Genomic DNA, 25,335 nt, shown 5'->3' with positions numbered 1-25,335 from the left:
CTTCACTAATTTCCTATGGCTGCAGATCTAGAGTCTGTTGAACAGTGTGTGTCAGCATTTTCATGGTCAGCTATTTCTTTGTATAAATCCCTTTATATTTGAATTTAACTTTCGGTGTAATTTATTATTATTATTATTATTTCTTTGCTGTACGTTCATCTTTGTTGACCAATTCCCCTTTTTGGTTATCTATTTTTAGAAAATGTCACCTGGATTTATCATTGAGAGGTGAAGAAGTGACACAACTCTGTGCTTTGCTGTCTGTGTGGGAAATGAATAACAGATGGCCCAGTGACCGATCACATGTAGACTTTGAAAGATATGATGTGATTGGTCACTAATTATGCTGAGCATCTGTAATTTACATACTTGTTTGTTGACTGAAGAGCTAGCAGGAGAATTTGTACTTTTTGTAATTATTCCCAGTTAGTCCACTATGGTCACTGAAAGTTGAACTATGTCGTTTGGGGACTGGTGTTATTTACCTTGTGATAATTGAAATTTGTGCATATTGGAGCCATACCAAAGTGGAGACTTTGTAATCACCAACTTTATTGAATAGAAATATTTAAATGAGAAAATTACCATTGTTATATAGCCACTAAAATACTAGTATCTAAGTATGTTTTAAAAATAGAAACAGAACCACTTTAACAGTCACAAAGAATGTCCCTATGTGCATTATTTCCTCTTGCTGCTGTAACAAATTACCACAAACCTGGTGGCTTACAACAACATAAATTTGTCATATATTTCTGGAGGTGAGAAGTGTTAAATAAGCCTTATAAGGGTAAAATTAAACAGGGCTGTGTTCCTTTTGGGGGCTTCAGGAGTGAATCTCTTTCCTTTGCCTTTTCCTTATAGTGTCACTTGCATTCTTTGGCTTATAGAACTTGCCTCGAATTGTTTAAACTTCTTGCTTCTCTTATCACATCTCTTGCTACTGCCTTTGACCTTCTTACCTCACTCTTATATGGACCTTTGTGATTACACTGGGTTTACCTGGATAACCTAGAACAATCTTTGCATCTCAAGACCCTTAACTTAATGATATCAGCAAAGTCCCTCTTCCCACATAACTGACATATTCAAGGTTCTGAGGATTAGGATGTGGACTTCTTCAGGGGACTATTATTTTCTACCACACCATAGGTCTTGAAAACCAAAACATCAAAATATATAACATGATAAGCTCAATTTCACCTATCAGGAAATTGAGGCCTAGAGAAATGAAATGTGTTCTTCATGGTTATTATGTCACAAATGTTATTTTAATGCATGTGACTTATTTAATATAAAAATCATCAACTGCATATTGGGTGATATTCTAGAGATACAAAGGCAAATACTTCCTCCCTCCCCCACAAGGTCCTAAGAAAGCATAGATGGTGTTAGTTTCCCATAAAGTTCAGGTGCCAGGCCCTTGTACCATGCCAATCCAGTCACTCCTATGGACACACAGCCACAGGACACAGAGTTCAGGCCTGCACTGGCCTCTGTCCCTAAGGTACTGCTCTCCTCAGCCCCAAGCCCAGCCCTTGGCCCAGTAGCCCTGAAAATGGCTCCTCCTTATAGAGGTTTTCTGTAGCCTCACCGTACCACAATATATCTATAGTACACTAATTCATTGTCTAAAATTACAAGATAAACCATTTTGTAAACTAAGCAAACTATGCTGGGGGCTTAGTTATTAAGCTCTGGTGTGTGGGTTCAAAGGGATAGTATAACACACAAGAGGAAAAATGTAATGGAAGAGTCAGGAATTCCAGCTAGAGTGACTTTGAATCCCTGTGAATTTATTTTTATACAGAGAAGGTATAATTCTGCACTACTCTGTCTCTTCCAACTTTTAAAGCTAATGTGTGCCATTTGTCTGTATGATGCTTTACCATTTAATCTGATAGATGCTCAATAATTAATACCCCTAGTATTATTATGGAGCAGTATTTCAAAGGTTGTCCTGAATGACATAGGCATATAATAGTGTCTAGTGTGATGAGGTATGTGATACAGGTTCACACCAGAATAGAAGATAATTGGCACACACACACACAAAAAAAGACAACATCAAATATAATCATCACCAATGGGGCAACTTTGCTTATGGCTGATCTCCATTCAGTCCCTAAAGAATAGCTCTGTTTTTCCTTATTTAGAGCAGCCAAATTTAGGTCATTCAACCTAGATATCAAGATCTTTATAAAAGGTCAATAAATAGCTTATCAAAAATAACTGCCTTTTAAACTGAATGTGCGAGGGGAGGTAGGATTTTTAAAAGGTAGAACTTTTGTTTGCTGTAATGACTTTTTTATTTAATGTTATTTAGATGGGTTCTTATGTATATGTGTATATGTATATGTGTGTGTGTATATATGTCTCTTGCTTGATTTCCAGAGATTGGTTTGTGTGTATGCAACTCACAGTATTGGTTGCCTACTCACCATCCATTTTGACTTCATTCTCCCTTCCTCACAAAATTCCAATTTTATTCAAGCATTCATGCTCCTCCATGAAGTCATGTGCTCCTAGAAAGTTTTCCTCCATCTACAATCCTGGAGGATGCCTCCTAATTGGTCTGAAGCAGTGGTTTTCAAAGTTTGGTCCAGGGATCTTTGGGGGTGGGGTTTGGGGGGATCCTGGGACCCTTTCAGGAATTCACAATATTAAAATTATCTTCATTTTCATACTAGACATTGTATGTCTTTGTTATGTTCTCTCACACATGTGGAATCGTGTTTTCCAGGGGCTACAAGCTGTGTGATGATACCTCTACTCAGACAGCTAATAGAATGTGTGCTGTGGGTTCTTGTTTTCAAATTTCCTCAGCTTTCATTTCTAATACAGGGGTTGTTGATAGATACAAAAAGGATATAGATATCCAAAAATCTCTTCCGAATTTTTATGGGTAGAAATGGTTCTTGAGACCAAAAACAGGTCTTAAGAACTCCTGGTCCAAACAAATGACTGTGGTCCATTTTCACTGCCAGAGATTGGAGTAGGCATGAGCACGTGACACAATCTGGCCAATTAGAGGAAGTCTGCAGGGTAGTGGAGTAGATGTGTTTCTGAGAAAGTCGTCTTCATTTTTTTGTTTTTTTTTAAGATGTGTTTATTTATTTTAGAGAGAGAAAGAGAGAGAGCATGTGCATGGGAGCGAGGGGCAGAGAGAGAGGAAGAGAGAAACTTAAGTGGACTCTGCACTGAGCACGGAGCCCCCTACAGGTCTTGACATCATGACCCTGAGATAATGACCTGAGCCTACACCAAGGGTCTAAACCAAGAGTCCAGTGCGTAACCAACTTTGCCACCCAGGTGCCCCAGGATTCTCCATTCTTAAAAAGGAACACAGGATGAGGGATGAGGCAGCCTTTATTTCCCCCACTTAGACTTTGCTGGATCTGGATGTGGGTGATGGTTGATGCCTGGAACTGCAGAACCACCTTGCTCCAGCCTGAAGCTGAGACAGCCACAGAGGAGGAGCACTCACCTTCCATGCCCAGAACTCTCTTTGCCTCATTTAAATCTGTAAACAAAAAAAAAAAAAAAAAGAGAAAAAACATCAAAGCACTAAAGATGCTCACAATGGCTTTTACTCTTCTTGGTGCTTTTAACTCCACAACTAGCAATTCCATCATATCAGAGTAGAACATATTTCTATAGGTTATTTTTGAGACTCTGTTAAAAGATTTTCTGTTAGAACATGCAGGACCCCAGTTTTGCTCATTTCCTTTAACAGAATAAATGACCTAGGTATAATTTAATACATGTGAGTTTGGTTCTGACCCCACATCAAATAATTAGTACCCTAGGAGGAATTATTTCTGTTTCTTTGAATCCCAAAGAATGGATTTATACATCAGCTTGAAAATCCCAGTCTTAAAGTCAGAAAATTGATTTTTCTTTGGAAAATAAGCAGAATTGGCATTGGGGGTATGAGATCTAGAATTTTTAAATTTGGATATTGTTACTAAGGTTTTACTGATTCAGTAGTCACTATCCTCATCCATAGAGGTGCGTTTGCATCAGGCACATAACTAAGCAACCCAATTTAAAAATAAAAAATATAGTTCAGCTACTGAGTTGTTCAGTTCAAATAATGAATTTTTAAGTGGTAGAACTTTTGTTTACTGAACTGGCCTGGTTAATTTTAGTCTTCTTGTATCATTAGCATATGTATGTATGTATGTATGTATGTATGTATTTTTACTCAAAGAGTCATGGAAGACCTATTATGGGCCAGATGCTGTGCCATGCAGACTCTGTCAAGCATCCAACAGATTTATTTAACAACCTCTATGTCTGAAATACTATGTTAGAAAATAAGTAGTTAGTGGTAGGCAAATAAGCACACTTTCTTCATAAAACTTGTCATCTAGTGTGGTGCATAAAAGCTAAACCAATAAACACACACAGAATTACAAAGTTTGAGGAAATAAATTAATAAGGAAATCATCTGGTTTCAGTGCTAGAGACTAAGAGGAAGAGAAGGGGACATGTGCTTCTTGGTAAGGTATCTAAAGAAGTGCTCACTGACAAAGGGACTTTCAGGCTGAGAGTGAAGACAAGGAGGCTGTCATGCAGTGTTTGGGAGATGCTTCCTCAGCCATGTGAAGAACAAATGCACACGACCTGACTCTTAAAGTCTAAGGGGTCATTATGAAGAGGACAGACATGACATATAGCAACCAAATGTACATGGCCACTCAGACTCCATAAGAATAGTACATTTATCTCTAGGTAACAAGGTGTTGAAATAATAAGGAGGATATTCCATGTGCACTCTTGGCAGAGCTGTACAAAATATTAATGAACTTGGTCAGCCTAATCAAAGAGAGTTCCACATAACATGCCCTGAGTGTGAACGTGAAAGTAAAGAAGCTATATGCTGATCAATGGCCAGAATGAAGAAGTTTGAAATGTATGTAAATATATCTGATTAGGCTGCATTACTGCTCATATTAGAAAACATTTATTTTTTTCATTCGTTAATTCCTTTTAGTGTTTACTAAATACACAGTCTGTGTGTTGGACACTGTGTCCTAGTTAATGAGGATGGAAATCTGAAAAGGACAGTGCTCCTGAAAGCAGGAAGCTTCCAATCTTGTCAGGGGACAGTCTTGTAAACAATATCGTGAAATAAATAAGCTCATAGAAGTAAGCAAAATGCCTCTTCCTGGCTCCGGCCTATCTTTCTAACATCATCTTGTGCTTTAATTTAAGGCAGAGTTAACTTGATTTTTCAGTGTTTTAAATGTGCCAGACTTTCTCATCATAGGCCGTATTCAGGCTTTACTGGAACACTCTGCCCACCCACTCATTCGTGATTACTGTGTATTCATCACTAAGCATTTATTTAAATACATTTATTCCAAGCCATCTTTCCTAAATCAGTGTTTCTCAGTGTTGTCCATGAAACATCCATATCATATGTGTCTAAGAATGTGCTTTAAACATGCAAATTCTTGGGTACCTCCACACCAGACCAAGCTACTGATTGATTAGAGATCCAGAAAAAAAGGCATTTTCATACATTTCGCTGGAAATTCTTTTGCAAACTCAGTTTGATCTCCACTGTCCTAGACTGTGTTCAGGGTCTTTTCTGTGCTCCCATAGCCACAGTAAATCTGCCCCTACTGTAAGACTTACTGCCTGAAACCTTTGGGGGTCTGTTAAATTAATCCTTCAAAGTAACTGAAAACTCACAGAGATAGGGAAATGTCTGCTTGCTAACAATTGTTAAGTCCACTGTCTCGGACAGAGCGTGGCTGCTATAGGTGGCCAATAAATAGATGTAAGTTTTACAGCAAAGGAGCAGATGTTATCCAGGTAGTTAAGGGACAGAAAGGCCTTCTAGGCAGTGAATGGCTGTAAGTGACGCTATAGAGGTGAGGTTTCTTTTCATGTTAACAACCAATACCTACAGAAATGTGTTAAATCTGATGTAATAGGGAAAAAAAATGGACGATAAGGTCCAAGAGACCTAGGTCTCAGGCCTGGGTTGGTCATGGACTGATTAAATTTGCTGTAAACCATTTATTGATCTTATGTCTTAGTTTTAATAACTGGTAATTGGATATAACTAACTCACCCTTTGTCAGTTCACAAGGATGAATATTTACATAAGATATACAAAATGAACATACCATGAAAATTATAAAGCATTAAGTAAATGCCAAGTATTTTTTTTTTTAATACTGTTTAACATTCCCCTTTAAGGATTAAAAGCTTTATCTGTGGGCTACAGTTCTTAGCCTTTCAACACTCCTGGTAGTTACATTTTCAGACTACTCCTCTCTTACCTGAAAGCCACAATGAACTCTTGAGGGAAAAACTCTTTACTTGTATATACTGTTTATACATTCCATTAATATCAGCTTCCTTTATTTATGTTTTATGTTGGTACAACACTTTACTCTTATAAGCTCAGGTTGTATGGGGCTACATGGCTTGTGTTTTGACACTTTAGGATTCAAAATTCATAATTGGCTTTTGCCATAGAGCAAACATCATGTTACATCCTAGAGTCATGTCTATTTTGGCAAATTGCTGATCTTTTCTCCTTTTTTTTCCAATCCAGAATAAACTTCCTGCCTAAAATTAGCCTGGATTGGCTCAACTACACTCTTAGAGTCAAATAGTTAAGATCATGTGAAGTGTTGTACATTCTGTGACTAAAAGAATCCACTTCCTTTAATAGAGGGGTGTAACTTCGCTTTGAAGAGATGAGTGTTTCCAAATTAATGTAGCAAGTCAAGTTTTGTTTGTTTGTTTGTTTGTTTTTGTTTTCTTTTTACAGCAGCATTTATCATAGCCAAGATATGGAAGCAACCCAAATATCCATGGACAGATGAATGGATAAAAAAGATGTGGTATACATATATATATATATATAATAGAATAATACTCAGCCATAAAAAGAATGAGAACTTGCCATGTGTAGCAAGGTGGATGGATCTAGAGAGTCATATGCTAAGTGAAATAAGTCAGACAGAGAAAGACAAATAACATATGACTTTATTTACATGTGGAATCTAAAAAACAAAACAAATGAACAAACAAAGAAATAAAACTAAATCAGACCCATAGATACAGAAAACAAATTGGTGGCTGCCAGAGGAAAGGGAAGTGGGGAGATGGGTAAAATAGGTGAAAGGGGTTAAGCGGCACAAAATTCCAATTATAAAATAAAGAAGTCATAGGGCTGAAAAGTGCAGCATAGAGAATGTAGTCAATAATATTGTACTAACATGTGACATATGATAACTACACTTATGGTGAATATTCTGTAATGTATATATATAATTGTCAATTCACTATGTTATATACCTGAAACTACTATACTAGTGTATGTCAACTCAGTTTCAGTTAAAAATAAAAGGAATTAGGGGTGTCTGGGTGGCTCAGTCAGTTAAGCATCTGAATCTTGGTTTCAGCTCAGGTCATGATCTCAGGGTCATGAAATCAAGCCCAGCACAAGGCTGTGCACTCAGAGGGGAGTCAGCTTCTCTCTCTCTTCCTCTCGTTCTGCCTCTCCACCCACTTGAGCTCTCTCTCTCTCTAATATAAATAAATAAATCTTAAAGAAAAAAAAAATGAATTGACAACAACCATAAGTTAGCATTGCTATCTCCATTTTCTGGTTTTAGAAACTAAATCCCAGAAAGTTTAATTTACTTAATAATCCACAGAAAGTGGTAGAGCTGGAATTCAAACAAGCTGTATCCAGCAGAGGGAGGTTAATTGAACAGACAGAGTTAAACAAACAAACAAACAAACCAATAAGTTTGGCATTTCAAGTTATAACCTCAACTTTAGTTGAGCCTCAACTTTACCACACCTTTTTTCAATCTTTTAACTTTTCTGAGTGTCAATGTCTTCCTCTGTAAATTTTGGATGATATTAACAAATATCTGGAAGAGCATTTGAGGGAAAAAGAAATAATACTTTAAAAACAATTATTGCATAGTTATATAATAGGTACTTAATAGATGGGGACTATTAAGTATTTGCAGCTTTTAAATTTCTTTTAGCAGATGATTACTCCCTACCACATATTAGTTAACAACGTTATAAGAAAGAAAAATAATTTGGAGTCATCCTAATATTTTATTTATTTATTTATTTATTTATTTATTTATTTATTTATTGCCTCTCCATAGATGTAAAGATCTGAGAAATCACTACATCAGGCCTCATACTGGGAGTACTTTCTCCTATCAGAGATTCTTGTGTCTTCATTTCTTTTCTGAAACATCCCCAGGTTTCCATCTTTATTATACATCTAGAATAAATTCACTTTCCTAGACATAAGACTTTATTCAAAATATCTCTTCAAGGAGAGAATGTCATTTTCTGTGTTTTCCCTAATTTATCCATGTGCTTTTTCTTGTTCCTAGAGCTTGTATTCCTAATAGTCACTATAGTGATGTCCTCCAAGGACCTTGGCCCTGATATAGGCTTCTTTCTAACTGCGTTTTGGGAATGAGATCTGGCACTTTTGACTTAGACCCTTAAGGAATAGTGACAATGACATGTCACTTTCCACTGCTTTGAAATCCTACAATGCAAAAACTTCATGCCAGTTTTTGCTTTTCTTCTCCTGTCTTCTGCCTCTTCTTCTAAATGCTTTGATCTCCAACTTTACCCCTTGAGAATTACCAATCAGTAGTGAATGTGCATTTGGAATTATAGCTGGGTACAGTGAGGTCTAGTGCCATTTGGCAAGAGTACCCAGTCCTCATTAAAGAAAGCTTTTTGGCCTGGGAGACTGTTGCATAACAATGCTCAAAAAGTCTCTTATGAGACAGTCTTTTGAAGGCCGTATTAAGAAATAAACATACGTGTGATCCTTTAATGAGTAACAAATATGTACCACTACTGTAGGGTATTTATTGGAGTATCTGGAAATAAGCAGTTTCCTCCCCCACCCCAATGTTCTTTTACCTTTGAAGAAGTGTCACTTTACATCTCTGTTGAATTTTCATCATCATTACCTGGAAAATTCTCATGGAATTTCAGACATGCAGTGGTAGGAAGAATAATGACCCACAGAGATACCCAAGTCCTAATCCTCAGAACCTGTGAATATGTTAGGTTAAGTGGCACAGAGGAGTAAGGTTGCAAATGAAATTAATGTTGCTAATCAGCTAGCTTTAAAATAGGGAGATTATCCTGGAACCTTTGATTGAGCCCACTGTATTCACAAGAGTCTTTAAAGTGAAAAAGGGGGCAACAGAAGAGAATTAGAAGCAGTACTGTACTGTGGAGGAATGACACAAAGACATGTAACAGAACTGGCTTTGAAGATGGGGGAGGGGGCAACAAGCCAAGGAATGTGGGTGGCTCATGGGAGCTAGAAAAGGCAAGGAAACGGATTATCCCCTAGAACCTCTAGAAGAAATGCAGCCTTGCCAGCAGCTTGATTTTAGCCCAGTGAGACCCATGTCAGGCTTCTACAGAATTATAAGACAATAAATTTGTGTTGTGTTACATTGTTTAATTTAAATTGTTTACATTTGTGGTAATTTGTTATATTGCCTGCATAAAATTAATACACATGGTTTCTTTCCTTTTCCAGTAAGAAGAGAGAGATGATAAACTAGTGAGGTTTACATGGGTGTCGAAGGCGGAGAATGTAAGGGCAAAACTAGAGAAGGCATTACCAGGGGATGTTAATTTCTCTTTTTCTTCCATATTCTCATCACATCTCTTTCTACATTCCTGCCAAAATAATTCTCGCTTAAAGATACATGGAGGCACTTTGACCATTTATGGATTTGAAACAAATTATAATCTCTGCTGGGTGGAGAGGAAAGTCCTTGCCCTTTTCCAGAAAATAAACAGATTATCATAATAAAATAACTATTTGAACCATCTACGTAGGTTGAAACTCTTACACCTTATAAGAAAAAAAAGAAGCAATTCATGTGTATTGCAGTTTTATGTAATTGTGTCTTAGCAATTTGTTCAAATGATCTTTGCTAAAAGAGAGAAAAGGGCTACTGAATAATCTTAATACAAATCTCAAAGAAAATAAGACATTAGATCTTGCTGAGAATCAGAAATGATTGCCTCTTCACCTTTTACAAAGACTCAAAGATACTTTGGAAGATTGCTATCAGAAAATCAGTGCTCCACAATCAGTACCATGAACAGAACTAAGCAGGTAAAAATCTTGAATAGATGGTCAGTTTATACAGACAACTTAAAACACTAAACGTGAGAAACTTCTGGAAGGGCCACTTTGACTTCTGTTCTCTTTGCCTCTTTTCTTTTTTTTTTTCCCCTTGTGACATTTTTGAGTGCAATATTGTAATGAGCACTGTAGTGTGCTTGAACTAATCCTCAGCATCCACAGATAAATAGTGATGGGGATACTGAAATAAATTTTATAAAACATCTATAGTATAGAACAGATTTATTAAGTCTTTGTTACAGTTCATAAAATACATGAATGAGAATTTAGAAATTTGAAATATTATCTCAAAGCAGAGATGGCCCTAAGAGTTCTCTATAATAAGTGGTTGATATATTGATGCTTATAGTGTGAGGTTAAGATTTGGGAAGAGAAAACAAAGAGAGACAGGGAATGGATTCCCTTACTCAAAGAATTATAAGGTAAGTTCTTTAATTTTAGACATTATTTAAAGAGGATATAGACCATAGTTTGAAAAACAAACAAACAAAAAACGCAGGAGTGTCTTTCATGTTGCAGAGCATCTTGGATTGGAATCTGAAGTTGCCAAAGCCAACACCCTGGGTTTTGTTGGATGCTTGTCTTCAGTCCAGTATAACCAGGTTGCACCCCTGAAGGCGGCCCTACGTCATGCCACCATTGCACCTGTGACTGTCCATGGGACCCTGACAGAATCAAGCTGTGACTCCATAATGGATGTGGATGTGAATGCAGTGACCACGGTGCACTCTTCACCAGGTACACAGGAGAATACCCAGGGAAATTGCCTTCTTTTGATAGCACTACTTCTGATATCTTCAAGAAGTTTCTAGGTTAAAGGCCAGTATTAAGTCCTTACTTTATATGATTACAGGTAGTTAAGAATTATGACTGGTTCCTCATGGTTGAATTTTATATGTATTGAATGTAACCCTGCTTTTAATATGATGAGTAGTTAGAACTCAATGCATATTTTATATATATATATATATATATATATATATATATATATATATATATATAGTGGTAATTTGTTATATTGCCTATATAAAATTAATACACATGGTTTCTTTCCTTTTCCAGTAAGAAGAGAGGGATGATAAACTAGTGAGGTTTACATGGGTGTTGAAGGCGGAGAATGTAAGGGCAAAACTAGAGAAGGCATTACCAGGGAATGTTAATTTCTCTTTTATATATATACGTGTATATATACACGTATATATATATAATGACTATCACTCTGAGGATCAAAGAGTTTAGGGTCAGAGAGAGGCAGGCTGGTTGTTGAACTAATATAATTCATGTGATTAAAATCAGCCTTCCATAATAATAGGAAAGCCCACAGCATTATCATCCATACATCTTCTCTTATTTTACTACTCCCTAAAATACCTTTTCTGTCTTTCCTTAATCACCATCATCATGAGTATCTTGAAATGTCCCTGGGATTTGTCTTAATCAAGTGTGGTAATCAACTGCCACGTAAGTTATTAATCATGAAGAAAGAAGGGGGACTGAGTTTTGCTGCTGCCTACTCATCACCACGCTGGGTGTTTTCCTGGCAGCAGTGAGGTGTAATAGAAGGAAACAAAATGTGACACTTGACCAGCCTTGATTTGAACTCTGATTCTGCCATGGATGAATTGTAGAACTCCAGACAAGTTACTGAATAACTTGGATCTAATTTCCTTATCTGTGAAGTGGGAAAAATAATACTTATGTTGTAGGTGTTTCCTGAGGATACAGGGATACTGATGGCAGTTGCTATAGGTCCTAAAAATTCCATGTGTACTATATGCATACGTATGGGTATTATTACCCCCTTTTAATACATTTGCAGATTTGCTATTTAAAAATATATCTAGCTCAATGTCACCAGGCCAACTTGTGGCAGAGCAAGATTCAAATCCAGGTCTACGAGCCTTCAAACTTGATGTTCTTTTATCTTCTACCATATATGTTAATGTACGTGTAGTGAAATCCCTCTCTCTGTCAGTGAGGGTTTCTTGGGGGTATTAATCCTCCAGCACTTTTGTCTTTCCCTGTCAATGGACTCCAAATCCTTGTGCAGCTAAAGAAACCTCTGAAGCAGAGAGCATATGCATGCTTTAGGTAAGAGGCCATCGTCATGAAGAGGGAGGGTCCAACAAAGCAGAGAGGGACCTCTAGGTTAGGCTGAGAGGTAAACTGTAGGTGGAAGCAGATATGGGTGGGTTCTACCATCATCTGTTTCAGCCCATTATCTTACAGCTGACATAGAAGCTAATAGTCACAGAATTATGAGGTGGAAGTTGTGTACTTTTTGTGTGTATGTTTGTTCAGGTTCCTAAAAAAATGCAAACTCAACTGTTTGAGAGTACTTGGTCTAACCCACAGATGTGTCATCTCAAGTCCATATTGTACACCTCCTTCCTGTACAAAGAGTGAGGAGTGAAGTGCCATGTCTTTTTACTCCTTGCAGATCCCTTTGGGAAGACGGATGAGCGAGAACCACTCACTAATGCCGTTCGAAGTGACTCGGCTGTCATTGGAGGTAAATCATTCCTTGTTGCTGAAAGCAGAGGGGACAAATGATTCTGTTCTTGGGAGAAATTTATTTGATTCCTTCCTTAATTATAGCCATCTAGTATCCAGAACCTCGCAATGATCTGCAAGACTGTGAGCCTTTTCATGAATAGTCATGGGTGCTGTATGATCAAAGGTGCCCTCTCCCCCAGCATCTGCAGCTCCATGGATGCACCCTGCCCCGATCCATCAGACAGCTGACTACTGAGTCAACAGCTGGAACACTTACTTAGCGACAGGCAGTGTGCACCCTGTTCATCTCATCCAGTTGTCAGTTTTCCTAAAGTACAAACAAAGCACACCAATAAAACATATGGGAAGAAGCCATGTTGGGGCAGACAGATGGGTGAAGCCCCAGTCCTGTCAGTTTTCTCCACCAAGTGATTTGGGTTGGAGCTAATGAGCAGGGTGAAGCCCACAGGAATGGAGTTTTGAATCCAGCAGCACATGTGGTTACAGATACAGATCTTGTCTGCTCTGCTGTGAGCTCGGCTCTCCCTCTCACCTCCCCTGTCTTTCCATTTTCTCACTGCCTGTCGCACTCACCCCTTTTTGTCCTCCTTCAGCCTGGCTTCTGCCTCCAGTAGCTTGTTTTTTTCCCTTCTGGGCCTTGCAACACAGAATGATTCCCAAACCTTGTTTAATGTAAGATGTCCATGAGAGACTGAATTCATTGCCATCCAAGAACCATAGCCCTAGCAGGTGCCCCCCATCGCTGCCTCTGGCAGGCTAGATTAACTGATCCACACCAGATGGAGTTCTTTTAAAAGTCAGCAGTATCCATTAATTTAACTTCTATTTAATGAGTCTCAGCTATAGGTCAGGCCTTGTGCTAAGTATAGGGATACATGGGTGAAAGCCATGGAGGCTGTCCACAATGAACCTGCAGCGACAACAAAACTAGTGAATGGTGTTTTGAGGGAGGAAGTGCAAATGGTTGTGGTAGCATAGAAGTGCACCATTACAATGCAGTTGTGAGGAACAAAAACCATGAACTTTCCTTAAGGAAGTTCTTAAAATGTCTGACTGGAATTTCTGCTTCAGGGGAAAGAGTCCAACTTGATTTTTGTTTGGCACCAAAAAATATAGGAAATAATGTAGTGCCTGTTTCTCTTCCTACAATTTCGTATTTGTCAAGGGGAGAAAAGACTTGTGACTGCTGACATTTTCCCACCCAGTTACATGCTTCTGTGAATCTCTAAGAGCAGGAAAGGCATCCCAACCCCTCTGGAAAACTCCTCCAACTCTGAACAGTTTGTGTACTAAAGGAGTAGAAACTGATTCTGTATTTTATCTCATAAAGCTGCAGCCAAACATGGGAGTCACTCACTACCACCCAGTTTATTCATGTTTGTTAACTTAGGTGGTTTTACTCTGCCTTGTTCTAAAATAGCCAGGGAAAATGCTGCATAGTGGTTTCTGAATATTAAAAAGAAAAAGAAAAGAAAGTAAACAGTCTTAATCATGGCCCCAGTTCTGATACAAATCAGTGGAAAATGTGCAGCAAATATATTTAACTCTCAAATGCCCATGCTTATGTAAATAAGAATGCAGGATGTCCAAAACTATCTTTGTAAAAGAAACACAGTTCGTCACTATCCATTCTACTTAGAAAGAAAAACAAAAACAGCAGAATATATGCTTTCTTGGGAATAAACTTATATTTGAATATCATAAATACTTCTCATATTTTAATGTTGAAAATCCTATGTGTATAGAAACATTCTCTCTTTATAAGTAACCAGTTTCTACATTGTCACCCTCTTTTTGCTGACTTTGCTCTTTGCATCCCTAGAGGCTTCCTGGCAAAGGTAGGGACAAAACCTTCATTCGAGTCAGTGAGGGCAACTTGCCGAGTAGCTGCAGTAAAACATCACATGCAGTCAAAGCAGGAAGAAATCTGACCTAACTGGAAGAAGTCTGCTATTTCAGTTGACTCTGAATCTCTGAACGACAGAAGCATACCGTTTCTGAACTGTCCCATCCCTAGCAGAGTGCACAGCAGTGTAGGAATGCCCTACATGTTTGGCAAACATTTCATTATTAACAAAACATGTTTAGCAAAGCGAACACATACCCTAAACGAATTTACATCAGGAGAGCATGTATTGAGGTCTGGGATACTTCACTATGGTTTTCTAGGGTGCTAAAGTAGTTCTGAAATAGTTGCAAGAAATGACAAATGATTGAACATGACAAATGTGCTAATTAAATGATTCTGTCACATTCTTTAAATCAAGTCTTGAAGAAATAACTAAGAAATCCTTTGCCAGTCTGAGTCCATATTCGTATGATAGCATTCTCCAATTTAGACTGGTTTTCTTCCTGCCCAGTCTGAAAGAGGAGGTTTTTTAGTAACTGAAGACTGAACACATTTCAGCTGGTCTTCAGTTCTGGGCATGAAGCAGAGTTTGTTGCTGTTTGTTTTGTTTTGTTTTGTTTCTTTCTCCCAGTGGCCTTCCCTGTCTAGACTGAATCATCTCTTATGAGTGTATGATCTTTGATGATTTCCTTCTCTCTTTCTTTCCTCTTTATCGACAGGAGTAATAGCGGTGGTGATATTCATCATCTTCTCTATCATCGGCATCATGACCCGGTTCCTTTACCAGCATAAGCAGTCACACCGCACTAACCAGATGAAGAAGGAATACCCAGAAAATTTGGACAGTTCCTTTAGAAATGACATTGACTTGCAAAACACAGTGAGCGAGTGTAAACGGGAATATTTCATCTGAGAAACTGCAGGGTCACCTAATATTCTCTTTTGGGTTGTTAAATTTTTCTCCTATCTTTTAATCTTGGTCATTCTCCTTTTCCTATCTGTTTGCCAATTATTTTTGGCACATACCTGTATCAACCACAGCATCTATCCCCTTGATCCAGCCCAGAAGACCAGGCAGCTATGGCCACTGCCTTCCTTTCTGACAAACTTATTGTGGTGATAATGATCACTTAAGAGACTGACTTTACTCCTCTAGACAAAGAAGAGACACATGTGTGCACATGTGCATATTTAGTTCTGTGTTTCCAGTTTCTAAGTAAGATGCACTTTTTAGTTCCACAGCCATTCTGTCTTGCATTAAACATCGGGCTTACTTTGAACCTGAACTCTGTGATTTAGGCGTATGACACTCATCCTTGACATCCTCCTTCATCTCAAGTTCATTCCTACCAGGGAACTCAGGGTAAAGAAAGAAGATGCTAAAGGCCTGGTTCGCTTCAGTGGCACTTTCAAAGGAATGAGAGAAGTTTGTTTTGTGTTGATTTTCCTTACCATCGGACGCCCATTGCCCTAACTCATCACCCTTTTTCACTTTGACTCTTATCCCCTGAGTATTTCAAATATAGGATCCCTGATAGTAGTGAGCTATTCCTTTGCTCCTTTCTTACCACTCTCTCCTGGGGCTGACACTTTAGAACAGCACACAATAGCATAAACCTAGGGGAAGCATGGAAAATAGTAGCTTGAAACTAGGAGGTAAAAAAGAAAGCTGCTAGGAAGTAGATGTTCTATAACTTCAAAAATGCCTCTTCCAATTTTTTAAGAAATGTTAGCTAGGTTATTCCTGGGATTATTATACTGAGGTATATATATACTGCAGCACAAGGAAATTCTAATAAAAGTCTAAAATAGTACCTAGTTCCATGAAAGAGCTTAAACCATCTTAACTGAGCTTTAAAAACAAACAAAAACAAAAACAAAATAATAATTTTAAAGAACTGCATGAAAGAAGAGAAATACCAAGCAGGATTCTTTCCTTCCATCCATTCACCAAAGATCTTGTGAATGAAGTGAATGCAGATTTCATGTTTTAAGGCAGACACAATGACCCTCCTCTGTCCATGGAGCCATTCTCTGTGAGATTCTGGGTACACTGATTGATGGGGCATTGTGGTTTGTCTAGCGAACCCTCACTGCTTAGTTTCAGAGGAGACCATAGGTTCTACAGTACATCACATTTTCAAGTCATCTACACCCTATGTATATAATGGCCCCCACACACATCTTTTTGTAGGCATAGACTCCAAGATAAGATGATAGTAAGTTTCAGGGTCTTTGCCCCTCTTGATAACTAAGCTTCAAAGAAACACAGTCATTCCTTCAAGAAGGCATCTCGAACTCATCCACGAGGTGGTGGTAAGAATCCTGATGATTTTTTGCTATGGCAATAGGTCTAACTTTTTGCCTCTGGGCCATCTTGAAGAAAAAGAGAAGGGGAAAATAGTATCAATCCTCCAGAATGCTGGGAATGCCAATATAATGATCCACAGATGTGGAAAGTACTTGCCGATTCTCTTTACAAGACAGATTCGGTTTGGGAAACAATTACCACATCGCAGTTTGCCAGTCTTGACAGTTAGCAGACATTCCATCTTGTCCTTAGAGTGTCTATCGCCTCTGATTATTTAACACTCCCCTGTGTGGCGAGGCTCCCAATGAGGAACTCATTAGCTCCATCTCATTTCAAATCCATTTCAGGCTTTTCTTTCAGTGTCTGAGCACATGGGTAAGGATTCGGCTTGTAATCATATTTCTCAACTTTAAGATGTTGTTTTAAGTATATATTCTCTTCTTAAAACTTTCTGTGGATTCTTAATCACTTCATTATATCATTTTTCTAGTAAATTTATTTAAAGTGATTCCAACATGGGCATCTTTTTTTTTTTTTTCCCTTCCAGCTTTTTTAATAAGATGAATGATCCACTAATAAGAGGAATGATCTTTAAATATTGTTTTATCCTGCCCTATCCACCCCTATTTCCAATTTTCACTTTTGAATTTTCTATTTCCATAAAAAGGCTGTATAAATCAGGCTTTTGCTTGGGTACAGAGTCCTTTGTCCCCTGAAATAAAAAAATCACCATGAAGTGCAGTGATTTTAGCCTGAAGCATCTCCAGTAATGAATTGGAAAGGCAAAGGAAGGTGTGAGTAATAAACTGGAACCCCTCATTATTCAAGCCTCTGAAAAGTGAGGACTATATTTTGCTGACATAGTGCTGACAGAAGAAATAGAGAGCTAGCAAAGGCCAACTCAGAGTATTTGCTTTCCCCATCTACTTCTATATGCTCATAGGTAGTTCTGTAGGGTGAAGACTCTGTGAAGCTCTATCCTTGCCACATCTGCACTGCAGAATCCACCAGCTCGCCTCCCCGCGTATGTAAACGATGTATACATACACACAATGACATCACAAACCCAGAAACCAATGCCAAGACAGTGCAATCAGCACATCACTCTTACAAGTAGAGTCTCAGGGCTAAAGCAGAATTACATTTACAGGGTTGGATTATTTCATAACCCCAGAACACTAACTTTCACTAGATGTATATGGAAACAAGCAAGCTGCTCCCTCCAAAGCAAAACACAATTTTCACTCGAAAATAAGTGCTAACTCTGCCTGTCTTTCCTCAGTGGTACCAAATCCATGTAGTTTTGTGCAATTGTTCAATTGTGTGAGTGTTTGGATCTTTGAGCGATTATAATCTAAAACAAATAGTCGTTGAAAACATTCTGACCCCTCCTTAACCACTGGGAAGAGTAGTCAAGGTGCCTGATATGCTCTGCCAGCTGGACCACCATAGTCCTCCACTGTAACCCTCAGTCATTGGTAACTGCTGATTACAAATAGATTTTATGGAGTGTGGTCACTTTACAGCAAAACCAAAAGCACTGTGCAATTTCACATCCTAAGGGGGATATTTTATCGATACAATTCCCACCAAACAAGCCTTTCTTTTTATGTGAACAACAGTACATTTGCTTACCCTAAAATATATTTAACACCCACTGCATCACTCATTGTGCATATAGGTTCGACTGCCATGGTCTCTATGAGAATTCATCTAGAGAATTAGACATTTGTCACTTCTCTAGATATATATTTATGGATAGCTTAGCCTCTTCTATTCACTCTCAACTTCATATGGGAGATTTTAGTTTATTTATTCATATGGGACTGATTTTTTTAAAAAGTTTCTATGTTCTTTAGTAATAACAGAGATTATACTAACCTGACTTCCACCCTCTATTAGCCCCATGCCCACCACAAGGTAGCAGGAGCAGGATTGGAACAAAAGAAATAGATTGTTCCCTTTCTTAATTCATCATGAAGTATTTACTGATGCTCAGTACGCCAAGGGTTGCACTAGACATGGGCTATACAAATATAAATTATACCTTGTTCTTGCCCTTGGAGGAGCTTAAAGTCTATCAGGGCAGGTATATATTATTGTAATAGGGGTACACAAAAAGTGCTATAAAATGTAGAGCAAAGGTCCTGCACAATCATTTTTGCAAAGCCTTAGCTAGAGACTTAAACAGATAAATTTATGGAAAATATTCATAACTTTTTCTTGTATATTCCACCTTCAATAAACTGCTTTGTTTCTCTTCCTCAAAGCAAATATCTATCTATCAGATTTTTTTTTCTGTAGAGGGAGATGGATTAACTCTTTAGGAACAGCAAGAAAAGATGATCCTTGTCTGTAAAGTACCTTGGAAGAAGCCCAATTCTCTCCATTCTTTCTTCATTTCAGGTTGGGGGATTCTGAAAACCCTCCTTCCCATCAGTCAGTCCTGACAGTGATGGCTTGGGGACTCTCCATGGGGTAGGGACAGCAATCTCTACTTCCACTCCCTACCTCCTCTTTGTTCTGTTCTTTCAAAGCCATGTGTTTATGACCTCTTGCATCTCATTTGCTCTTCCGAATGTCCCTTAAGATTTCTGCCGTCCTTCCACCCCTCCTAAAACCCTTCTTTGTCCCCACAAACCATTTGACTCTATTTAGAAGGATCTCTGAAAACTAGATGAAGTATCTTCGAGTAAATAACTGACTAAAAGTTGTTGTCCATCTAAGTGAGGTCTCACCTCCGTGCCTTGGGTGAGTTTTGCCAGTCCTGAAAGTCACACCTGTCTCTTCTCTGCAGGAAGCTCATTCGCTTAGAGGAACCACACTGGGAGGCTAAAAATAGAGTGTCTTCTCTAAGATATTCAGGGAAATAGAAATCAGGCTGTTGAAATCTTTCTTATAAAAAGTCTTGACAGTTTGTCCACAAACGCCCTGGCTTCCTTTGAATTCCCCCATAGCTGCAATCCATCAAATCCACATTGTAACACCAGCCTGCCAAGGGGAATTTGAGACAATGTGTAGCTCTGCTACTCATTTTTTTTTAACCTAAAGGTTTTGACATACTTAGGCTTCATTTATCCTACAGGTCACAAGTGGACGTAGTAAATAAAGAGGTTTCCTTGTTCCTGCAGATGTAAAAGTGGTTAATGGAAGAAGGTGTAAGCAAACTCCAAACTTTCAGAATACATGGAGGATAACTGAGTGCTATTTCATGTCTCTCATGCAGTTTGAAAACATTTTCTTTAAATGACACATAGTGTAATTGAATTTCTTTCACATACTGTTCTCGGTTCTTTCTCAACCTGTCCTCCCTTCCCCTCACCCATCCCCTTACTTGGTGAACATCTAGTTTGTAGATTTGGGTGTCCCCAGTTTTCATCTCTGCTCCCACAAATCCTGAATAGTTGAACCCCTTAAAGGGAAAAACAGTGTAAACAGACACACAAAGACTTTGTAAAATAGGGCTGTCAGTCAAGCTTTCTCCAGGACATCTTATATACATATCTGTTTAGTAGGGATAGACAAATTTCCTTTTGACTTGGCAGTTATTTGAAACCTTCATATAAGGTTTTAATATTGAACTCTTGCTATGTTTGAGTGATTTTTCTCTTATTTTGCACTAAGGTACTCTGAGGAAGAACAGAAAAGCACATTTTTTTTTTAGTGAAATATTGTACTTTGTAAGCTAGTTGTCTGTCTTTTGTAATGTTTATAGACTACAAAGTGGCTGAACAGACATGAACAAGGATGAAGGCAAAAGCTGGTGTTGGTGTTTTGACCACACCTGCCGAGAACATGTTGAGGAGGAAGAGGGAATCTGTGGCAACAATCAGTGACTGCCTCAGGTGTGGAGGGTCATTGCTCCCACCATGGATCAGTGGCAGCAGCTCTTCCCATTTTCTTGGCTCCTTATTCAGGAGTCCCTTCAATACATTTGGATCATTGTCTTACACATTAGGGAAAGAGGCAATATCATGGGGTATGCATGAAGATTTCATTACCTACCTTTGCATGACATTTTATTGACCCTTCCCAGCCCTACTCCAACCACATCTTTTTCTTTTTCACTATTTTTATTTCATCAAGATTTTCTCAGGATGCTTTAGTTGCTATCACCACAATGATCTACTGCCCAGGTTGAATACCCAGAAACAATTTTAAGGAAAAGAAAATGTCAAAAAACTCTTTAGATCCACTATCTCGAATCAAAACTCCCATGTGTGGAAGGCTTGAGGTCCTGAAATCAGTCTAGTGGTCCTTCTTTCCCCTTCATTGGTCCTGCCATAGGCATGACACATTATAAAAAGATATGATACTCTCCATCCCTAACAGTGAATACTGTCAGGGACCCACCATCTAACACTATTTGGGAACACTGGCTTTCTCAATCATTCCCAGTGACACAGGGAACATTTTTCAAAATACCAGGATAAAATTGGGAGAGTAGTACTAGACCATGACCAAAGGTGAATCTAATTGTTTCAGTAATTAAATCCTGGTATTTTCATTTGCATCATGTTCTTTCATGCCTCAGATGCCAGCAGTAGCCTCAGAGGATATGAACAAGGTTCTGGGCATGCAAGAGGAGCATTGTATTTCCCTGCAGACTCATTGGAAGGCCCATAAGTAGAAACTTTCAGTGAAACGTTAAGGGATAATATTAACAGGCATCTGCCTAGTCATATTTTTCCATTATAGTCAACCCCACCCTGAAGGTTTTACATGAAATATTAACTAGTCTCTTCTATTTGAATGGCAGTGTCAACTTGTATAACCTTGCCCTGCCTTAAATACTCATGCAAAAAATATCAAACCTTGCTTTAAAGCAGGATAGTTATAGTGTAATAGGGACTTTCCAATTAGTGAGGTCCAACACCAAGACTTTTCTCCTTCTGAAGCTGGTAGTTTACAGGCCTCCTGATACCCTGTGCTGTCTTAGGCTGTCACTTCCCTCAGTCAACTGGAAGAGGCAAAAAGGGTGCAGGTTGTCATTGGGAATACAAGCGCAGGCTAAGGGGGAACCAAGAGTCTGCCTCCAGGATTTAATAGGTAAGGAGTCAGCAAACATTTTCTGTTAAAAGCCTGGATGTTCTATACTTTAGTCTTTGCAAACCAGATAGTCTTGGTTGCAAATACTTACTTCTGCTCTTGTAGCAGGAAGTGGGCCATACATGGACAAAGAGGCATGGCTGTGTTCCAATAAAACTTTATTTAAAAAAACAGACAATAGGTCAGATTTGGCCCATGGACTATGACAGAGCATTACCATGCCCATTTCAGATGGAAGACCAGTCTCTCTCTGGCATGGAGTGGCCCTCTTTTTTGAGGAATTAGAAGGAGCGGGCAGATTATTTTTAACAAATAAACAATAAAATGCAAAATAACCTCTCCCCCCGAAAACTATATGTCAGAATTTTTGTTATGGCAAAAGCACAAAACAGGTCACCTCCTTTTGTAGATCTGCCAGAGTCTAGCTTTTCCTTTGGACCTTTTTTGTTCTTAAGACAGAATCCCCAGTGATGTTGCCTCATTCCAAGTCAGTTTTGTAGACCACATAACATGTCTTAATACACTGTATGGGGAAAAATAAAAGTTAGCCTTAGATTTCTTTGTTTTCTATGGTTACTGTTGTACAGAAGAAAGACTTAAACTGTAAATAATGTATATTTAATAAAGAGAGAATTTTGTATGATTTTGTGTGGAAGCCAAATGTGTCTTGCTGTGTTTTCTTGGGTTAATGAAGAGTCAAACAATTAATCCCTTAGCTCCCATTCTCATCCTTTAGACCATTAAGTCCCAGACAACATGACCTATGGTGTTGCTGGAGAAACACGAAACTCCCACTCCCTGGGTTTATTGATTTCAACAGGCCTGAAAGTGGTGTCATGGGCTGTTTCATCACTCAGCTGAATTATACTCTCTTGCATGCCTGGCTCAAATGTGTACAAGAGCAAGCTCACTGACTTGGTCAAAAGTCATGTTCAGGGCTCTGGAGTCATCCTGGTTTCAGCTGCCCACATGAAATCCTGGGCCTCTGTTAAGCCTTTATCAGGACCCATTTCCAGTAGCCACATTTCTTATCTCACCTTGCCTTCCCTTTCTTCTCAGAGCCCTAAGCCCAACTGTACTCTATGTGTTTGAGATATTAAACATCCATTGTTATGAAATAGAACTAACTTCATATGTTGCTTATTAACACTTCTGTATATAGGGTAGTCAGTCAACAACTAGAAATTAAAACCTGGCAAAGTTTTTTAGACAGGAAAGTGATGCTGTCAGATTTACCTTTTAAAAAAATCATATCTAACTTCTCAATGACGAACAGGCCATAGGGAAACAAGAGGGGAGGAGGAAAGAACAGTTAGGACCCATCGCTCTGATGGAGAAAAATGGTGGTTTGGAGTAGGGCTGTTGTAGAAGAGACAGTAATAGTAGCTGGTCCAGACAGAACCCAGAGGGCTTGCTGATGAACTCAAAGGAGATTGTGACGGGAAGAAAGGAGTCAAGAAAAATTAGAATTCGAGGCTTAAGCAAACTGAATGGTCAGGAGCAAACAGCTTTGTTTTGGAGAATGGTGACTGGGAAGTAGGAAGGGTGGATCATGAATTCAATGTGGGATTTTGTTGAGTTTGAGATTCTGACTAGGCAATAAGTGGAGGTGTCAATCGGGTATCTGGGTATATGTCTGCAGTTCAGGAGTGTGGTCTGGTCTGGAGAGACACATGGGAGACCTATTTATATGTATATGTATGTAGAGGTGTACACATATATGTGTATGAATGTGAGTGAGAGAGAGTCTGGGTGAGACTACCAGAGCATGAGTATAACTAGAAAATAGAGCCCGATCTGTTAGAGGAGAAGGAGCCAGGCACTGAGGAAGGAACAAGACCAGGTGAGTAAGTTGGAGCCCAGAAAACCAAGTGCTTAAGTGGGAGGAGGTGAACAGTCCTTAAATGCTACTGAGAAGTGCATTCTCAGATGAGAATAGATAAACAACACGGGCTTTAGCAAGATTAGAGCATTGAAGACCCTTCTTAGAGACATTTAATAAAGAAGTGGGGAGTAAATACAATTTGGAGTCATCTGAAGGGATGGAGAAGCTAGAGCGAAGCATGGGATAAGGCTCAAAGCCATACTTATATGGTAGAGATGCATAGACATCAGAGCCAGGCAAACCACCAGGGCTCAAATCCTATAAAATCCCATTTTCTAGTTTTTTGACTTGAAATAGATTAACCTCCATAATCCTTAGGCTTTGAAGATGTAAATTGGAAAATTAATAATAAAATATTTAGAGACCCTGAGTATCAAATGAAGTAATACCTGCAAACCACTTAGCTATGTACGGGGCAGTGGAGCCCTCCATAAATACTACCTGTCATTATTTATCTCTTTGACCTTTCCTAATGTTTTAAAAACAAATGACACATATCACACAGAATTTAGTACAGCCAGGCATAGAAAAGACAGTTGTGCTTTGTCCTGCAAGGAGGCTCAGTAGTAGTTTGCAAGCAGATTGGACTAGAAAGAGGTTTTGAGTTCTAGCTCTGGCTCTGCTATAAATGAAATTTTGAGATGTCTTTCCCCACAAAAGTGGGTACATAATTGTAAATAATGAAAAAATCAATTATCTTAAATGTTTAAATAATTTTTCATATCAGAGAACTTGACCTCACAGACTTTCGGCCAGAAAGTCAGGGCTTCATATTCCAACTCCACCAATTAGTAGCTGAAGGACAGTAAATAAATAAGTCCTTTCTTATCTCTGAGGTTCAGCGCCTCATCATTCAATGGATTTTAAAACAATACTCAGGTACTAAAAATATATTAGTTTCCCTATCCGCTTTTTCATGAGCTGCTTTCTAGTCACATAATATAATCAGAGAGTAACATGCAAAGTTAATGAAGAACTGTGTCAATCTTATCCACCTGCCATATCTGTATTTGGTTTAAACCTGTAATATAAAAGAGAAAAAAATGTCTCTAAGTCCAAACAGACATATAATATGGGGGGAGGGGCAGGGAAGGAATAACTTCATGGTATTTTTAATACAATTTTTAAACTGTATGTGAATTTTCTTTGTTCATGACGGTTCAAAAAGAACAAATCTCCAAGGGCCAACATTTGATCAGGGGGATGAGATCACAGAGTCTGCACACCTGAGACAGGTTGTACAGTCTCTGACACCAGTGTGCCGGCTGCTGAAAGCCCAGGCTGGAATGTGAAGTCCGTCCGTGGGGAGGAAACACCATCTCTAGCTAATGACAACGCTGACTAACCAAAAAGGCAAATCCACTTCAGCCTCGCCCTCTGAGGCGCTCCACCTGTTCAAACAGGCCTTAGAGAATTAAAGCCTGTCTTAGAGCATGTTTTTCACTGAACAGAGGAGAAATGCCATCAAGGGAGAACACAGGAGGACGCTCCTCACGAAAGGGCAGGTGGTAGCTCTCAAGTCCCTGACA

At 38.7% G+C, this 25,335-nt stretch overlaps 1 protein-coding gene across 1 annotated transcript in view; it reads left to right on the top strand.

Annotated features, from left to right (window-relative positions):
- Positions 1-22,564, top strand: part of CNTNAP5 (contactin associated protein family member 5) — a 791,720-nt gene extending 769,156 nt beyond the window's left edge. The window contains exons 22-24 of the mRNA XM_078070660.1: positions 10,715-10,933; positions 12,636-12,707; positions 15,281-22,564. Of these exons, the coding sequence (XP_077926786.1) occupies positions 10,715-10,933; positions 12,636-12,707; positions 15,281-15,474 (485 nt within the window). The 3' untranslated portion in view covers positions 15,475-22,564. The remainder of the gene's footprint in view (positions 1-10,714; positions 10,934-12,635; positions 12,708-15,280) is intronic.
- The last annotated feature ends 2,771 nt before the right edge of the window (positions 22,565-25,335 follow it).

The sequence above is a fragment of the Halichoerus grypus genome, chromosome 4 (genome assembly GCF_964656455.1).
Source record: "Halichoerus grypus chromosome 4, mHalGry1.hap1.1, whole genome shotgun sequence".
In the NCBI taxonomy this organism is placed as follows: Eukaryota; Metazoa; Chordata; class Mammalia; order Carnivora; family Phocidae; genus Halichoerus; species Halichoerus grypus.
This window is presented reverse-complemented; position numbering and strand designations above follow the sequence as displayed.